Genomic DNA, 17621 nt, shown 5'->3' with positions numbered 1-17621 from the left:
GCCTTATCTCCTTGAGGTAGTGAAGGTTTGGCGTGATTCTGCAGAGCTGCTTTCAGGCCAGCAGAACCTGGCTAGGCACTCCTTTGTTAAATGGCAAGCTTTTATGGGGCGAGGCACTAAAATCAGCCATTAATCAGTATAAGTTGTCAGTATCTGACCTGATTGAACCTGTTAGCGTCACAACGAACTCCTGCATACAGAGGGCACATAATAATCAGTATCTCTTTGACTTCTTAGAGCTGATAATGTCTGAGCCTTAGCCTTTGCCTTGCCTAAAAGCTCAATTTAAATGCCTGTTTTTGACCCTGAGTGCCAACCACGTGCTAGATTGGTATAGAGATGTTGTTTAATCCTCACAACACTTCTATGAAGTATATGGGTGGTATTCTCATTTTATAGAAGTGAAAACAGAAACTCAAAGGGTTTTTAATGACCTGCCTTAGGTTAGTCTGTTGGTAAGTGATGGAGTCTCGATAGATCCTGGATTTCTCTGACTTCAGGTCCAAAGCTCTTTTCTTCACATGACACTGTATGGAGTAGTTAACCTCTAACAAGTCAATCTGTCTCATCTTTGGTATAGGATGTTCTAGCACATCTGCAAGCAAAGATAACCTTTGGCAGTTTCCTGTGCAGTTATCAGTGACCCATATTGTATATTTTTGTGGACACTGTTCTAGTTTGATTTCTTTTCCCCTCTTTTAGAGAATTACAGAAAGCATAGCCTCTGCAGTCAGAGAATTTGGATTCTAGCTTTGCCATTTATTAGCCATATAATTTGAGATTTTAAATAGCTTTGCCACACGTGAGTTTTCCCAACCATAAAAATGGGGTAATGGTTGCCTCACTGGATAGATCATTGGATACAAACTGTTGGCCAGGGCTGCAGTCATCTGAAGGCTTGATGGGCTGGAGGATTCACTTCCCAGAGGGTTCAGTCACGTGGTTGTGGGCAGGAGGCCTCCATTCTTCATGACGTGGGCCCCTCTATAGGCTGTTTGAGGGGCCTTGCAGCATGGCTGACCTCACCCAGAGCAAGCCAGCCAAGAGAGACAGCAAGGGGAAAGTCACAGTGCCTGTGAAGAACTGTCTCCAAAGCCACACGCCTTTACTTCTATTTTATTTCTTAGCAGAGAGCCAGGAAGTCCAGTGTGTACTCAGTGGGAGGGGAATTAGGCTCCACCTCTTGAAGGGAAGAGTATCAAAGAATTTGTGGACTATTTAAAAATCACCGCAGGTGGACTAAGGGGCAGCCTCTCTGCCCACAGCTTCCATGTGCTCTGAGAGCCGGGCTACCTTTCTTACTGTGTCTTCACTGCCCTGCTCAGCAGATGGTGGGCAGGAGCAGGCTTTCTGATTGCGCAGTCACCAGAAAGGCTAGCGGGAAGTGAAAAAACTTTCTGTTGACCCAACAGCTACAGTGATAGTTGTCATAATCACTCCCTTTAGGGGTGGAGTGATGTGATTTGGCTTTATTTCCTCTCTACCCACTATGCTAGTGATGATTCCACCACCTCAAGGGTGAAATAGTCAGGGGTTATTCTTTTCAGTACATCAGGCAGAGGGGATATTCCTGAGTGTCATTTGGCATTCTTTGCTAAGACAAGGAGAAAGCGTCACTAGCTCTAACCATTGAAAACTCATTCTTGTAGGTTCACACTGTAGACATGGCCAGCATAGTGGGGTGGGGTTAGCTAAGCTCCTGGATGGAAGGACTTAGTCTCTACACATAGTCTTGAAGGCCATGTTCACATCTATAAATAGAAGCCTCTATAGAATACCAAAGTAGATGAAAGAAAAGGGTAAGTAGTAGTCTCCTAAATATCAAGGCAGGAGTGAAGACCATCCCCACCCCTGGCTTTAAGTCTGAGTCCTTTCACAATAGTGAATTTTTAGGGGGTATAGAGCTGTAAACCAAACCTGTTGTCATTTAGTCAATTCTGACTCAGTAACCCTATAGGACAGAGTAGAACTGCCTCATAGGGTTTTCAAGGAGCGGTTGGTGGATTTGAACTGCCAGCCTTTTGGTTAGTAGCCAAGCTCTTAACCCCTATGCAACCCGGGCTTTGTTTTAGCCTATTAGGTGGTTCTAGTGTATAATCTTAGTGATGAGTCCCCAAAGCATACATACAAGTAGTATTGAAATTGGTCAAATAACTGGGCCAGAGTAGGGGCAAACGAGCATGAAAATGGAGAAAAGTAAAACCTGTTAGCTGACGCCTTCTAAATTATGTGTTCACCCTATACTAGTCCCCTGAACTGCCCACCTGGCAGCTTTACTTGGATGTTAAATACGTATCTCAACTCAGCATGTCCTAAACCTGAACTTCTGGTTATTGTCTTCCAACTACAAACAAAACAAAAGAAAAACAAACAAAAAATTACCCTGATTCTCTCATCTTAGTAATTGGCAACTCCATTCTTAGAGTTAACTGAGGCCAAAAACCTTGGCTGTCTTTTCTCTCATATCCCATTTCCAACCCACCAGCAAATATATTAACTCAGCCTTCAAAATGTGCCTGGAATCTCACTACTTATCACCCCTTCTACTGCTACTCCCCTGGTCTGCATCACCGGCTCTTGCCTGGCTTACTTTAATAGCCTCCTGCTTGGTCTCCTTGCTCCACATTGTCTCTCTATAGTTGTTGCCCACATAGCAGCCAGAGGGGGCCTGTTAAGATGTATAAATCCTTTCATTCCTCTGCTCAGTATTCACCAGTGACTTGCCTACTGACTCTGTAAATGCTAAAGTCATTTACAGTGGGCCACAAAATCCTATCTGATCTGGGCCCCTGGTCCTTCTGACTTAAACCCTACCATCTCCCCCTTGCACACTGTGTTCCAGCTAAATGCCTCCTTGCTGTTCCTTATAAATAACAAGCACGGTCCTGCCTCAAGCCCTTTGCCTTTCCCTCCACCTAGAATGTTCTTCCTGCAAATATCTGAATGACCTATTCCCTTATTTCCTTCATGACTGTGCTAAAACTTACCTCATCAGAAGGGCCTTTCCTGACGACTCGGTGACATGTTTGACACGTAATGTGTGCTCAGCACATTTGTCGAATGAAAACACAACTATAGAGGCAACATGTAATGGTTTTTCTGCTTGTTGCATCCCCTCGCTTATACGTGATGCTATTTTAGTTAGTGCGTAGCCACAAAGATTGCTCTTCGGAGTAATTATTGTGGTCACTAACACGTATTGCCTACAGAAAGCTCTGAGAAAGGCTGATCAGGCCAAACACCAGGGTCTAAGAAGTGAATTGAGTGACTATGGGAAAAGTTTGGTTGGAATAAAATAGAGCCAGTGAGGAATTTTCCTTGGAAAAACACACATACAAAATTTCCTTTATAATATCCTGTCTAGAAAACATCTCCCACTGAGCAGTACTGAGCAGGTCTCAGTGTGGCAGTGTCTTAGTTATCTAGTGCTGCTGTAACAAATATCACAAGTGGATGGCTTCAACAGACAGAACTGTATTCTCTGACAGTCTAGGAGGCTAGAAGTCCAGATTCAGGGTGCCAGCTCCCGGGAACGCTTTCTCTCTCTGTCAGCTCTGGAGGAAGGTCCTTGTCATCAATCTTCCTCTGGTCTAGGAGCGTCTCAGTGCAGGGACTCTTGAGTCCAGAGGACGTGCACTGCTCCTGACTTTACTTTCTTGGTGATAAGATGTCCCCCTGTCTCTGCTTGCTTCTCTCTTTTATATCTCAGAAGAGATTGATTTAAGAGACAACCTAATCTTGTAGATTATTGAGTCCTTCCTCATTAACATAATTGCCTCTAATCTCGCCTCAACATCATAGAGGTGGAATTTACAACACATAGGAAAATCACATCAGATGACAAAATGGTGGATAATCACACAATACTGGGAATCGTGGCCTAGCCAAGTTGACACATATTTTAGAGGCACACCATTCAATCCATGACAGGCAGTGGCCGGTTGTAGAGAGAGTTTGAGGCCTTGCCCATCCCAGGAGGACCTTTGATTGTTTTTAAGCCAAGGAAAGCTAAGCCAGAGAGGGTACATGGAATCAGCGTGTGATATTGTATAATTATATAGGCTTTTATAGTCTCAGAATGAACGTCTTGACATCTTATTCATCTATTCAAGAACTCTGGGAGGCAGACAAGGACGAGAATTACTTGCATTTCGTAACGGGCGTAGAACTGAAGCACAGGATAGTTAAAGAGCTAGCACATCTGGAATTTGGACCATGCCTCTTGATTCTCTTTCTACCTTGGCCAACAAAGTGATGTGTGGCTTACTTTTATTGCTTTCAGGTTACTGTAACTGGTGAGTCATTGGTGGAAAATACAGTTAAGATAAAAGGAGGCTAAATTTAAAGAATTAACCCCTATTTCAGGCTTCTTAGATCCTTGAAATTGATCCCATTTTTAGACCACAGATGATGTTTAGTTCTTCCTAGGAGACCCCTAAAAGCAGAGACCAACAGCCTCGAGCAGGCCTAGAAATTTCTCCAAGATTTTGGTTCACTGAGATTGTTGCTAATCAGGTTTGTGAGTCAGATTCCTGAGGCCTTAATAAAATTCTCTTGGGACACTTTAAATTACCTGTTCATTCTTTCCCTCTCCCTTGTGAAGACCCTTTTGCTGGATTCTCTCTTTCCTGGGAGTGCCTTTGTCATTACTTGATGAATATTAATAACAAAGGCTTGTCCAGAAGCTTCTTATTCATTGTTTTTACATACCTTGTAGTAGGACTTGAATTCAGGTGCTGGACTGAGGGATCTCTCATTTCCTTAAGGGAATGTGTGACGGAGGAGATAATAGTTTTCTGTTTGCATTTTCTTTTTCATTTTTTTATTTAATTTTAAAATCTTATATGTCCAGAAATACTTAAAAAAAAATTTTTTTTTATTGCGTTTAAAGTGAAAGTTTACAAATCAAGTCAGTCTCTCATACAAAAATTTATATACACCTTGCTACATACTCCTAATTGCTCTCACCCTAATGAGATAGCACACTCCTTCCCTCTGCTCTCTCTTTTCGTGTCCATTCCACCAGCTTCTGACCCCCTCTGCCCTCTCATCTCCCCTCCCGATAGGAGATGCCGGCATAGTCTCATGTGTCTACTTGATCCAAGAAGCTCATTCTTCACCAGCATCACTTTCTATCCCATAGTCCAGTTCAATCCCTGTCTGAAGAGTTGGCTTTGGGAATGGTTCCTCTCCTGGGCTAACAGAAGGTCTGGGGACCATGACCCGCGGGGTCCTTCTAGTCTGTCAGACCATTAAGTCTGGTCTTTTTACAAGAACTTGGAGTCTGCATCCCACTGCTCTCCTGATCCCTCAGGGGTTCTCTGTTGTGTTTCCTGTCAGGGCAGTCATCGGTTGTAGCCGGGCACCATCTAATTCTTCTGGTCTCAGGCTGATGTAGTCTCTGGTTTATGTGGCCCTTTCTGTCTCTTGGGCTCATACTTACTTTGTGTCTTTGGTGTTCTTCATTCTCCTCTGCTCCACGTGGGTTGAGACCAATTGATGTATCTTAGATGGCCGCTTGCTAGCATTTAAGACCCCAGACGCCACTCTCCAAAGTGGGATGAAGAATGTTTTCTTAATAGATTTTATTACGCCAATTGACCTAGATGCCCCCTGAGACCATGGTCCCCAAACCCCCGCCCCTGCTATGCTGGCCTTCGAAGCATTCAGTTTATTCCGGAAACTTCTTTGTTTTTGGCTTAGACCAGTTGTGCTGACCTCCTGTATTGTATGTTGTCTTTCCTTTCACCTAAAGTAGTTCTTATCCTACTCTCTGATTAGTTAATACGCCTCTCCCTCCCACTCTTCCTCTCTCCTCTTGTAACCATCAAAGAATATATTCTTCTCAGTTTAAACTGTTGTCTCGAGTTCTTATAATAGTGGTCTTATACAATATTTGTCCTTTTGCAACTGACTAATTTCACTCAGCATAATGCCTTCCAGGTTCCTCCATGTTATAAAATGTTTCACAGATTCATCACTGTTCTTTACTGATGCGTAGTCTTCCATTGTGTGATTATACCATAATTTATCCATTCATCCGTTGATGGGCACCTTGGTTCCTTCCATCTTTTTGCTACTGTGTTTGCATTTTGTTTAAAGGAGAGCTTATTAATTTTAGGGCAGTTGGGCCTGCACCCTTTTCCAATAGATTGGAGAACACCTACATCAGTAGAACCTCATATTATTAGTAACCCTGGTATCTTTTGGGCTGCTTGGTGAGGTGGGGGACAGGGTAGGAGATGGGGTTGGTCCTGTTCTAACCTGAAATGCCCTTTATCAAAGCTGAAGATGAGGGTGGACCCAAAGACTGACTGCATTAGGGCTCTGAGCCAATAGGTAGGGCCTTCATATCCCTGTTCAGAGCAGGCTCCCATGGTTACAGTTCAACATTCTCTCTCACAGCTGCTCCTGACATCACTGGCCATAAACGGAGTGAGAACAAGAACGAAGGGCAGGATGCCATGATGTACTGCAAGTCAGTTGGTTACCCCCACCCAGAGTGGGTATGGCAGAAGAAGGGGGACGATGGATTCTTGGTGAGTAGGAGGGCAGTCCGGGTTCTCTTTGCCTAGTCCCTGTGGTTGCTAGAGTTTCTCCTTGGGGGTGCAGACCTCTGGACCAGTTGCTGCGGCAGCCGTACCGTTGACTGTGCATGGCTTTATCTACCCTCCCTGGGCCATGAATGGTTTGTGTCATGAGTGAATCTGGAGACTACTTGCAGTCTCCACTCAGCAGGGATCCCTATACACGATTTGTCAAAGTTGTCTGTCTGTTTAGGGATTAGATTGCTTGCCTTCAGGATAGGACACTGAATGAGCTAAACCTAATCTTAAACCTTTACAATTATTTTAGTCTGTTTATCCTGAAGAAAATATTGTTCTAGAAGTGGCTTTAATGTGCCTCTTGGTTTTTTTTGGAAGACAGAGCACTGAGGGCAGTTATTAATATATTCCATATATTCCTGGAACACAGGAAAAACTGATGAGGAATTGGGGTCACCAGTGGAGGCCTTAGGGCCACCTCAGACATTGGGAATCTGCCATTATTTGCTCCAGAAAAGATCAAAGAGAACATCTGTTCCCATCTGTGGGATGATTCTTCCAATCTGTTTGGAGAGTCACTTAGTCTCTCTCACTGTCTCTGATTTAATGATGTTTGACCACTCACCTTTTCTGTCAGAAACCAAAAAAACCAAACCCTTTGCCATCGAGTTGGTTCCGATTGATAGTGACCCTATAAAAGGGCAGACTAAAACTGCTCTATAGGGTTTCCATGGAGCACCTGGTGAATTCAAACTTTTGAGCTCTTGGTGAGCAGCCGAACTCTTAACCACTATGCCGCCAGGGTTTCCTTTTCTGTCAGAGGGGTATCATATTGACATTATTCCTCCCAGTCCCAAGTCTTGTATGCCTGGCACTAAATTTTCCGACATCCTTATTCATTGTCAGTCTTCAGAACCATAAGGGACCCCCAGAGATCATCTAATTCAACTTCTTTATTTTGTAGGGAGGTGAGAAACATGGAAAGGTTATGTATTAACTGCGGTAAATTAGTGGCAAAACCAAGGGTCAGATCCAGTGTTTCGTTCTGAGTCTGTTATTTTTTGCACTCCATAATGTCTCAGTAATAAAATGTCAAGGTGGTGATAGTCCAACATCAACAATGATGGCTAGATTTCAGAAACCAGTTAATGGGGGATGTCCTATTAATGAAAAATGGAGAGATGAAGATGCCAACTGAGCATTTTCAGGCCTGCCCTGAAAGATCAACAAGGCATTTAATCTTCTGAGATGCTGGCGAGGAAATGCCCATTTCTCTGTACTGGTCATTGGGGGAAATCCTGATGGCACAGTGATTAAGAGCTATGGCTGCTCATCAGAAGGTCGACAGTTCAAATCTACCAGTTCTTCTCTGTCATGTAGGGTCACTATGAGTTGGAATTGATTTGACAGCAGTGGGCTTTTTGGTTTGATCACTGGGGAGGAAGGCCCTTGAATTTTTGCCAAAGCAGTTTAAGATTCCTAAGTGGGTATTTCATCTTTCTTATTCTTCTCATCCCTGCAAATTATCTGTTGTATTCTGAAAAACATTTAAAATCAAGCATTGTTACTTGCCCTTACTTTTGAGCAATATATCATTTGGTAGAGAGAACATTTTTGAGGAAAGAAGGATGGGTAAAAGAAAAATTATTCCTAGGCCTTTGAAAACCAATTTGTTGAACAGCCTGAAACTCAGTTGAGTGCTGAGATGAAATGCTTTTAATTTTTTCTAGACACTAATGTCAGCTATGCTCTAACTTCCTTTTCTGGATGGATCCCGTAGCTTTCTTGGAACTCTGTGTTGTTGAAAAGTTCAGTCCATTGTTGAGGAAGCACTGAGTTTCTGTTCATGGGTGATGGAAAGCTTGGCAATGGATATTGGCGATGGTTGCACAATGTGATTGATGTAACTGGTGTCACTGAATTGTATCCATGGAAGATGTTGAATTGGCAAATGCATCATCTATATTTTACACCAACTTAAAAAAAAAATTAGTCCAGTTCAATTCAAAAGTCCCGTAGCCTGGAGGACCTGCAAGGGAGGTGGGGGATTATCTTTTCTCTGTCTTCTGGGTCCCCTTTTTCTTCTAGGTATGAGGCAGAGAGAGAGGGGAGGGACAAATATCACTTCCCTGACTTTTCTTGTAGTCCAGTCTTGGTTGTTGCTGCTTCTGTGGCCTCAGTCAGCTGGCCTCTGTGTGGTGGACATCCAAATGCTAGATCTTGTGGCCTGTTCCTGAGCTTCTCACTGCTGAGGCCTTACAGTCAATAGGCAGCTTTCTGAGGTAGAGGAAATTTGAGCACCATGGCTCTCCAGATGGTGGGAGTATCAGCTGATCTTCCTTCTTATCTCCAAATAACCCTTTTCTGAGATAAGCACACATAGAGTACATCAACCAGTCTCCTGCCTAAACAAATACCTTCTGGAAAAAGTTGCCGATCTTCTTTCTTCATGCCCCCCTAGTCTTTGAGTGATTCTCTTAGTGCTTGTTCCACTTGGCTGCAGGGTGGAAGGATGCAATGCCAAGTATAACTCCTTTCCTCCCACCTCCAATCCTGCCTTCTCTTACAGATTGGGAGGGGTGATCTAGTTTAGGTGATAACTGGCGGTGAGATAGCCTGATGGGGCTTCCTTTCAGTATACTTTGGGAGGGCTATCTGCCCTCCATCTTTTTTTAGCATCTTTTTAGAATATGGGATACTTTTGATGCCTCTCTCCTTAGTCATCTACTGTAGGGCAAAAGGACAAGTCCCTTGCCTTGTTACTGACTGTAGTGATTGAAAAGATGGAAGTCTTGCCTGTGACAGTATTCAGGAACTGCCCATTGAAGACTTGGCGGTACTAGTTGTGAATAAAAAGCACAGAATTATTGAGCAAGTAAAGTAAGGTTTAGAAAAGTTGGTAGCTTTCCAAGCCCTAGACTTGCCGCTTCACAGAATAACTTATTCTGAAGGCTCTGAGCTCCCCCAGTTTCAATGATGTTGTTGTTAGCTGCTGTCAAGTCAGCCCGTGACTCATGGCGACCCCACGCACAACAGGGTTGGACTGTTGCGATCCATAGGGTTTTCAGTGGCTGATTTTCAGAAGTAGATCGCCAAGCCTTTCTTCCTAGTCCATCTTAGTCTGGAAGCTCTGCTGAAACCTGTTCAGCATCATAACAACACACAAGCCTGCACTGACAGACAGCTGGTGGCTATGTTTACTACACTCGAATGCAGGCAAATGATTGTATGCTTATAGCAAGACATTTTGGGGGGGATTATCTTCCCCCTTTTTTCTGTTGTTTCTGACTGTGCTTAGGTTGTTGAAAGGCGAAGACTCACAAGTCGATGTTTTTTCTCTGCTGGTACCCCATGAGATTAGTGCTGCATGCATGTCCCGGCTCCTGAGCCCCAGGTTGTGGACTCCGTCCCCTGTGTCTTTGCACACGTCCTTCCCTCTGCCTGGAGCACTCCTGTCCTGCTTGATTAGCTCCTCCTCCTCCACCACCGTCTACTTCAGGTGTCTGTCAGTGTAGGCTTGTGTGTGATTCTGCCCAGCAGTGGTCACTCTCTGAGTGAGGGCTTCTGAACACGTTCCTTAATGATCCCTTTAGTGGGCTGGTTCCGTTGAGGCCAAGTTCCTTGTTCATTTTTGTGTCATATTTCTTCCTTTCTCACCTTGCTTGCCCTTAGGAGGACATAAAACATCTAGCACACATTAGTAAATATTCGTTGACTGAATGAGTAAAATTTCTTTCAGGCTTTATGCCCTAAAAGGAAAGGGAAATTTTGAATTTCCCTCACTCTGACTAGGAGCAAGATCTCAGCATTTCTTCTGGAGGAAGTCTAAGGAGATTTCCCTGAACTTACCTAGCCTGAAGGAGATGGGCTGCCTCTAAAGTCATCAAGACAGGCCTAAGGTTTCTAGACACCCTTGACTGTGGAGGTCACCCCCTCCCGGATCCTTTTTCTGCTACTATTTCTCACCTGATGTTTGCAGTGGCATTTACTAGATGAGTTGATCTTTTCCAGGTCAGTAGGCGGTGGGCCTTCCACTCACTCCATGGAAGTTGGAGAAGTCTAGAGGACCAGTGCCAGGGGAGGTGTTTGCCTTGGCTCTGTCAGCGGCTTGTTGATTTGTTATTGTTGTTGATGATATTGAAGGGAAGTCATTAATGAAATGCCCCGGGTTCCTTGAACAGAGATGGCTCGGCTAGATTAGTGCTAGACAGTGCTCCCTCATCCCAGTCAGGGTGCTGCTCAGGATGCTGGCCAGTGCCACCCTCTCGTGGGTACTGCTGGGTCACCTACCCTGACCTTTGTGTATTCTCACTTTTTCTGCCCCTGAGCAGGACATTAGCAATACCTCTGGCCGCTTCTTCATCATCAACAAGGAAAATTACACTGAGTTGAACATTGTGAACCTCCAAATCACAGAAGACCCTGGCGAGTATCAATGTAATGCTACCAACACCATTGGCTCCACCTCCGTTGTCACCATCCTCAGGGTACGGAGCCACCTGGCTCCACTCTGGCCTTTCTTGGGAATCCTGGCTGAAATCATCATTCTTGTGGTGATCATTGTTGTGTACGAGAAGAGGAAGAGGCCAGATGAAGTTCCTGACGGTAAGAGCATCCCTACAAAATGGCTGTAACGTTGGGGTTGGTTCCTTGGGGTGGTTTCCAAGCACCCATAGAGGACTATAAGGATGTTGGGATTCAGTCCCAAAAGGAGAGAAGAAAAATTCTTACGCTGGTTCCTTACCTCCCCACCCCCAAGATTATTTTGCCTTAGCCACCTAGAACTATAATTGGCTTTATCCCTCTGTTTGGGTATTCTCCAAACCCCAGTTCTTTCTGCCCTTCAGGCCTCATGTGGGGAATAGCAGCTGTCACTCCCTTTGTTCAGCTCTGCCCTCCTTCAATACAGATCATCAGGCAGATTGAGCCTGAGGAGAATCCAAGTCAAGCCTAGAAGCCACCCCAAGATCGCAGGCCACCTGGCCTTTCAGGCAGATTTAAGGTATATAATTGGTTGCCACATGGTTGCCTGTAGTCCTGCAGGTTACTGTCCCAGCCCAGTCAGACTCTTCTCAGAAAAGCGTCGGAGCAAGCCAGCCTGTGATTTCCCTCCTCTGTAGGTTTTCAAGGCTGTTGGCTTTTCAGTCTGTGTCTCACAGACAAGAGTAGTGGAGGGCGACTGATATATCCACCCACCCAGTTTAAGACGAAGGCAGTGAAAGCTAACGCCTGGAGTCCAGGCCCCAATACAGCACCCCAGGACAGCGGAGGGTCTGTGAAGGGAGTGGGTAGTTGCAGCAGAACCACAGCGAACCTTAAACATTGGAAAGATCAAGAGTGGAAGTCTTAGATGATTGGATATGCCTGGAGTCAGAAAAGCTCTGGGAAAATTTTTCTCTTTTTTTATCAAGGATTTTCCCTTTCTAACCCTCTGATTACAACTAGTGGGGAGCTACTGATGGAGACCTGTATAGTAGTGCTTCCGATTACTAAGTAGCACCATATTCTGCGCCCCCCCACCCCCACCCCATTAATTAGCCACCCAACCTCTGCCACCACTTGCCTGGCCCAGCTGGCCTAGGATAGAAGGGTATGTTCCTGAGCTCAGTGGAAGCTGGCTTCGGGGGATGATGGGGTTGCTGGCTGCAGGCCGACTGGTCTGGGGCCTGTGCTTGTACACTCGTGGCACTGAAACCTGCCCTGCAGAGTTGTCTGTACCACGTGGCCAGACTGCAGCATCCCGCCGAGCCGGCAGTTCTCGCAGAGCGCCTTGCCCTGCACTGTGTCTCAGTGGAGAATACTAAGTGAGGTGGGGTACTCCTCCACAAAGAGTGTGGCCCAGAGGCATGCCAGGGGCTTTAGAGTCTCTGCAAGGACATGTTTGGGGGCAGTGGCCAATTCCCTTCCCTTTCCTCTCGGCAGCTCCTAAATCTCTTTGTCTGCATTAAGCAGAGTATTAGAGTGAGAGGCTGGTGCAGAGGGTTCGCTGAGACTAGTGATGGTTGGGGGCAGACCTGGTGGGCTCCCTTCCCAATGCGCATTCGGCAGTGAACTAGATGGAAGGATGGGGTGGACATCGTGGGGCGCAGATGGGCCTTCTTAGTGAGTAGTCTAGTTCTCTGCAACATTGGAGCAGCCCCAAGATTTCTACTTTCCTTCTAGGTCCACAAAACTGTTACTCTGTGACAACCCTGATGCTTTTTTATCTTTCCTGCTACATGTTAAGATTCCCAAGGGCACACCTATATTTAGAGCAGAGAGTAAACGGAGACAGTTGCCTGTCTTTTGTGTGTTTTCAGCTTTGGCTCTTTGGGAACACTTATGCCTCATTCCTGTAAAGGGCCTTTTCATCTCTTTAGAAAGCTTTTGCTTTGCTACATACCGTCTTCCTCAGCCTGCCCTTTGGAAAGGTCAAGAAGCTAAAAATCAGTTAGGAGAAGGCAAAGATTGGCTTCAAAACCTGCTTTTTGATTTTGAGATGAGGCTGGCTGCCACTCTCATGGCAGAGTGACACATTGGCTTGGAATGTCCCCATCAGAGCTTCCAGTCTTACTCATAGGAAGCCACTTAGCTTACCAGGTTGCTACCCCAGAGTATGTAGATGACATTCTGGTTAGATTTGAGGAGTGGTTAGTATTGGCTCCATTTGACAAATGTAAACACCTGCCCAGGGAAGCAGATAGCTATTTTTTTCTATGAGCTCCTTGGCTGTTGAACTCAAAGCGGGGGGGACCGGTCTGTTATAGTTGACACCTGTGGCCAGCACATCTTCTGAACAGCTTCCTGGAGGGAAAATACTTCTTTTAAGCTAAATTATCACAGACAGCAATGAACCCTATGTCAAGGAGATGCTTACAGGGTGAGTGCAGGCTAAAAACTCCTTGCCCTAGTCTCTTGGTCTGGGAGAATAATGTAAGCCGACTGTTACTTGTTTTTTTATTGAATTGAGGTGAAAAATATTATGGGATGCTGGAATTACTGCAGTGCTGTTCCCTTCCAGCAGCCAACGTGGTACATCTCCGTCCCTGCCCTCGCTCCAGTGTTTCCATTCCGTGGTTTCTCCTTTGTCTCTTTACTTCTTTCTCTCAAACTCTTCCTGCCTCCTGCCCCGCTCCCAAAAAAGCCTCTTGTTCTCCAGTGAGTTTTCCTCATGCTGTGGCTGCTGCTGGTCCTTTAGCCACTTTTCCACTCGACTCCTGCAGTTTATAGTAAGAACAAACTCACCTCTGAGGCTTTCTTTCCATCTGCCCCTCCCCACATTTACAGGTAGATGTGTACGTACGTTCCTTTTTGGAGTGAATGAAGAAGTACGTTATACCTGACATACATTTGGAGTTTTAGAGCTGATGAGTTCTGTGGCTCTGTGTTGGCTTATTTATGCTACTTTTTAAAATAAGCCTGACATGCTTTTTCTTTGCCAGAAAAGCACTTTATTAAGACAAACCTATAGTTATTTCAGCCTCACTGAATTTTTTCTTATATGAACTCATAGGATTCATATTTTGGGCAGTCTGTGAGTTCTTGGTAGCTCATCCCCTTAATAGAAAAACACTAAGAGAACAGTACGAAATATTAATGTACACAAACTTGCATTTATATACAGTGTGGTCTGAGTGAGTTTTTCTTACTCCCTTAGTAAGGGGACTGGATTCATGTGTCCCACTAGAAGCAAATATTGTTTTAAATTTCTCACACTGAAAATGCTGACGGTTAAGGTTTACCTGCTCCCTGAAAACAAAAGGCCCAGTCTTCTTATCTGCTGAAATATACTCAGGCCATTTTGTAAGTGATCTTCATGTCTATTACGTTCCTTTGGACCCCGGTAGGGTCTCCTTGAATATCGGTATCTAATAGTCTGTCTTGTAGGTGGGTTACCTATATTTCACTTTCTGCCGTCAGTGTTTTCAGGAGCAGCTGGATCTTAGGACCAAATAGGGCTTTGTTTTTTCACTTTACTCACCGTTAGACTGTATTCTCCGAAAATGTTAAACGGTAGTTTTCTAAGACTAAGTCAAGTTGGCATCCCTCCAGCCTTCCAACCTTCTGACAGCTACTAACGTGCTTGGGGCCCCTTCTGTGGTGGTTCCTTGCTGACTGAACTCAGAGCTGGCTAAACCCAGAGAGGGATTAGTGTGTGCTTTCTGGTCCCCCCTCCCCAAGCCCCTGGGGAGGTAAGGGTGAACCTGCTTAGTGGCCTTTAGTTTTGCTGGGAACATTTTAGGGATCTCACAGACACCAGCTTAAAAAGTAGGAGCTGATTTAAGTAAAGAAATGGCGTCAAGAAGAGTTTCCTATTTTCACATTAGGAGGATAATTTTTATTTTCTCCCTTTGAGCTACTGGTGGAGAGGACATTTGAGGCCTTATTGGGCCATATTAAGTGGCCCTGATATAGCCACTTTGGAATGAAGAGCTGTTCTCATGTTCCAAACGCTGGTAGCTGGTCCGAGCAGCACATGCCGCTTTACAGCAGGCCAGGAATGTTGGCCAGGAAATGGGGCTTTGTAAAGGCAGTCCACACACATACACATACACATACACATACACATACACACACACATACACATACACACACACACACACACACACACACACACACACACACACACACACACACACACACACACACACACACACACACACACACACACACACACACACACACACACACACACACACACACACACACACTCGGTAACAAGCCACCAGCTGGAGAAAATACAGTAAGTCCAAAAAGGGAAGGAAATTGGGAGTAACTGTTAATCTCTCTTGGGTTTACTGCCTCGTGTCTGGAGAGCAGACAGAATTTAAGTGAATTTAGAAACCACAAACCACCACCCTCAGTGAGATTAAGACAGTGAAGAGGCAGCTGTGACGAGACAGTCAGCTCTTGGTTATTTTGGCCTTAAAGCCATCTTTTTGGAGGTGACACTTTATCAGGAAGCCCCATGCCCAGCGGCATGGCAGAGCCTCCTTCTAGACCACGAGGCGGGCATGGGAGTGAGGGCTGTGCTGCCTTTGGTCGGGAGACTGCCCATGCAGAGGAATAGGTGTGCCGCGGCTCCAGCAGGAGCGTCCCTCTCGTCCGGTGGATCCTGAGCATCTTGTTGCCTTTCTCTCTCCCCCGTCCTCTCTCTCCGCTCCTCCAGCTGCGGCTATGAGTGCTGCCGAGGCAGGCGGAGAGGACGGGCACTATATGTAAGCTGGCTGTCTTTGGCCGGAGGGTGTGGGGTATGTTGATATTTGTCGGTTACTATGACTTCTTTTTTTTCCCCCTTCAATTGCATCATACCCTTAAAACATGGTGGTAAGTGAGCGCTATGCATGCTTTTGGAGTTTGTTTAATCTCCGCTTCCGTCTATACGATGCACAGTTCATGATGTTAACACTTTCCTTCAAGTTTACTTCATTCACTTTCACAACTAATTTGGATTTCAGTTTGCTGTTTAATCCTCATTTACTTTCAGTTTTGTATTTTTTTTTTTCCCTGTAGTTCTGTTGTTTCCCTCTGCCCTGATTTCCCCATTGGGGGTCAGTCATTTTTTGTCTGAGCTGTAAAGGAGAGTGGTGTTGTAGAGAACGATGCAGTCGGGAGATCAGGGCGACACCGGGCTCTTTGCCTTGTTGTGAAATGGATTTGGGGAGAGAGAGGAAGGGCCCATCAGATAGAGACGCTAGTGTGACTCATAGCTGCTCCCACTCGCGGGCATGGCAGCTACACTGGAGCCACTGTTGCTAAAACACCTCCATGCAGCCCTTTGCACGTTACCAACTTGTTGGGCTGGAAAATAATGTTACTTACCAGACACCAGGGAATACCCCCCCTACCAAAAGAAAGAAAAGCTTACGCTGTGAAGTGCTTGGGTTGGTGCCTACAGTGTTACACTTTGAAGAGATCAGCCTGGCTATCGCGACTCCTTCTACCCCTTATACTTCCCCTGCTGCTTCTTTTAAAGTTGGGAGTAGGTTGGTGAGATCCTCAATCTGCTATCTCGCATTAGACTTTTATATTTCCAGGTGCACAGCCGGAGCATTAAAAACAGTTTGCCCTATGTCTTTTCCTTAAGTTCCCCAGTGGTTAGTTGCTAGCATGGAGCTGAGCTGGCTCAGGCGTTACGAAGTTGCGGTGAGGGCAGGATTGAGGCTGGGCTTGTATGTCTTAGGACCTGGCTTGTCTCTGTATATCTCCACTGCATACCCAGTACACAGATGTCTTGGGTGTCCTGAAGTCTTTGTTCTCTGTACCTGTTTCGATAGTTATTGTTGTTAGTAATGGACTCCTGTGGACACTGGTGTGTCGCTAGCCTCTTGTTTTGGCTGATGAGTCATTGGTTTGTGATTAGTTCTTTTTTTTTTTTTGAAATATTTTTTTTGCTCCAGTCACTGTGTGTGCTGGCGGTGGCTTTGCCTCTCCGTTGCCTCGAAGGAACAGGTGGAGCAATGTCTCCCTCTGACAGACATTACTCCTGACGAGTGCTCCTGCAGATGCCTACACTGAGACTGTGAGCTCCATAACTGCTTCATGTGCACCAAGCCCCCTTGTGGAATCCTGCTGAGAGGTTTTCTATGCGCCCTTCATGAAATCAGACTGTTCTGGGTCATTCAGTCCGCCTGACCTTTGTGGATTAAAAAGAAACTAAGAGCACTTACTTGCTCCCTCCCCTTTGGGGATCTCTCCCCTCCACCCCTCCCCAATATTCTCTCCATGTATGTGTCTCTCTGCCTAAAGGGGAACAAGTTGCCCTTAGTTGAAACAGGAAAGAAAAAGTTATAAATCAGGATCTTTAACAATTTAAGACAGCTTCTAAACTTATTTCTAAACTCAAATAGTATAAGCTTTTTTGATTAAAAAATAAATGAATAAACCTTTCCCATGGCTCATCTGGGTTTGGGTTCTGGTTTTGGCCAGGGCATAAAAGTGAGCCTGTTTTTCTGTCTGAGGGCTGTCACCACTTTCTAGCTCCCTGGTGTGTCACAGAATGTCCTCTGGTACGCATACGCTGGTTGCTAGCACAGCCCAGCATGGCTGGTCCAGTGTTAGGTTCAGCTGTTGTGGCTTCCTCTTCCTCAATCTCAT

General features: G+C 45.4%; 1 protein-coding gene across 1 annotated transcript in view; it reads left to right on the top strand.

Annotated features, from left to right (window-relative positions):
- NPTN (neuroplastin) overlaps positions 1 to 17621 on the top strand; it is a 66795-nt gene that overhangs the window by 46066 nt on the left and 3108 nt on the right. Inside the window, exons 4-5 of the mRNA XM_049905477.1 lie at positions 6406 to 6539; positions 10877 to 11150. Coding sequence (XP_049761434.1) covers positions 6406 to 6539; positions 10877 to 11150 — 408 coding nt within the window. The remainder of the gene's footprint in view (positions 1 to 6405; positions 6540 to 10876; positions 11151 to 17621) is intronic.

The sequence above is a fragment of the Elephas maximus genome, chromosome 13 (genome assembly GCF_024166365.1).
Source record: "Elephas maximus indicus isolate mEleMax1 chromosome 13, mEleMax1 primary haplotype, whole genome shotgun sequence".
Classification (NCBI taxonomy): Eukaryota; Metazoa; Chordata; class Mammalia; order Proboscidea; family Elephantidae; genus Elephas; species Elephas maximus.
Note: the sequence above shows the minus strand (reverse complement) of the source record. Positions and strands in the feature narration are given on the sequence as shown.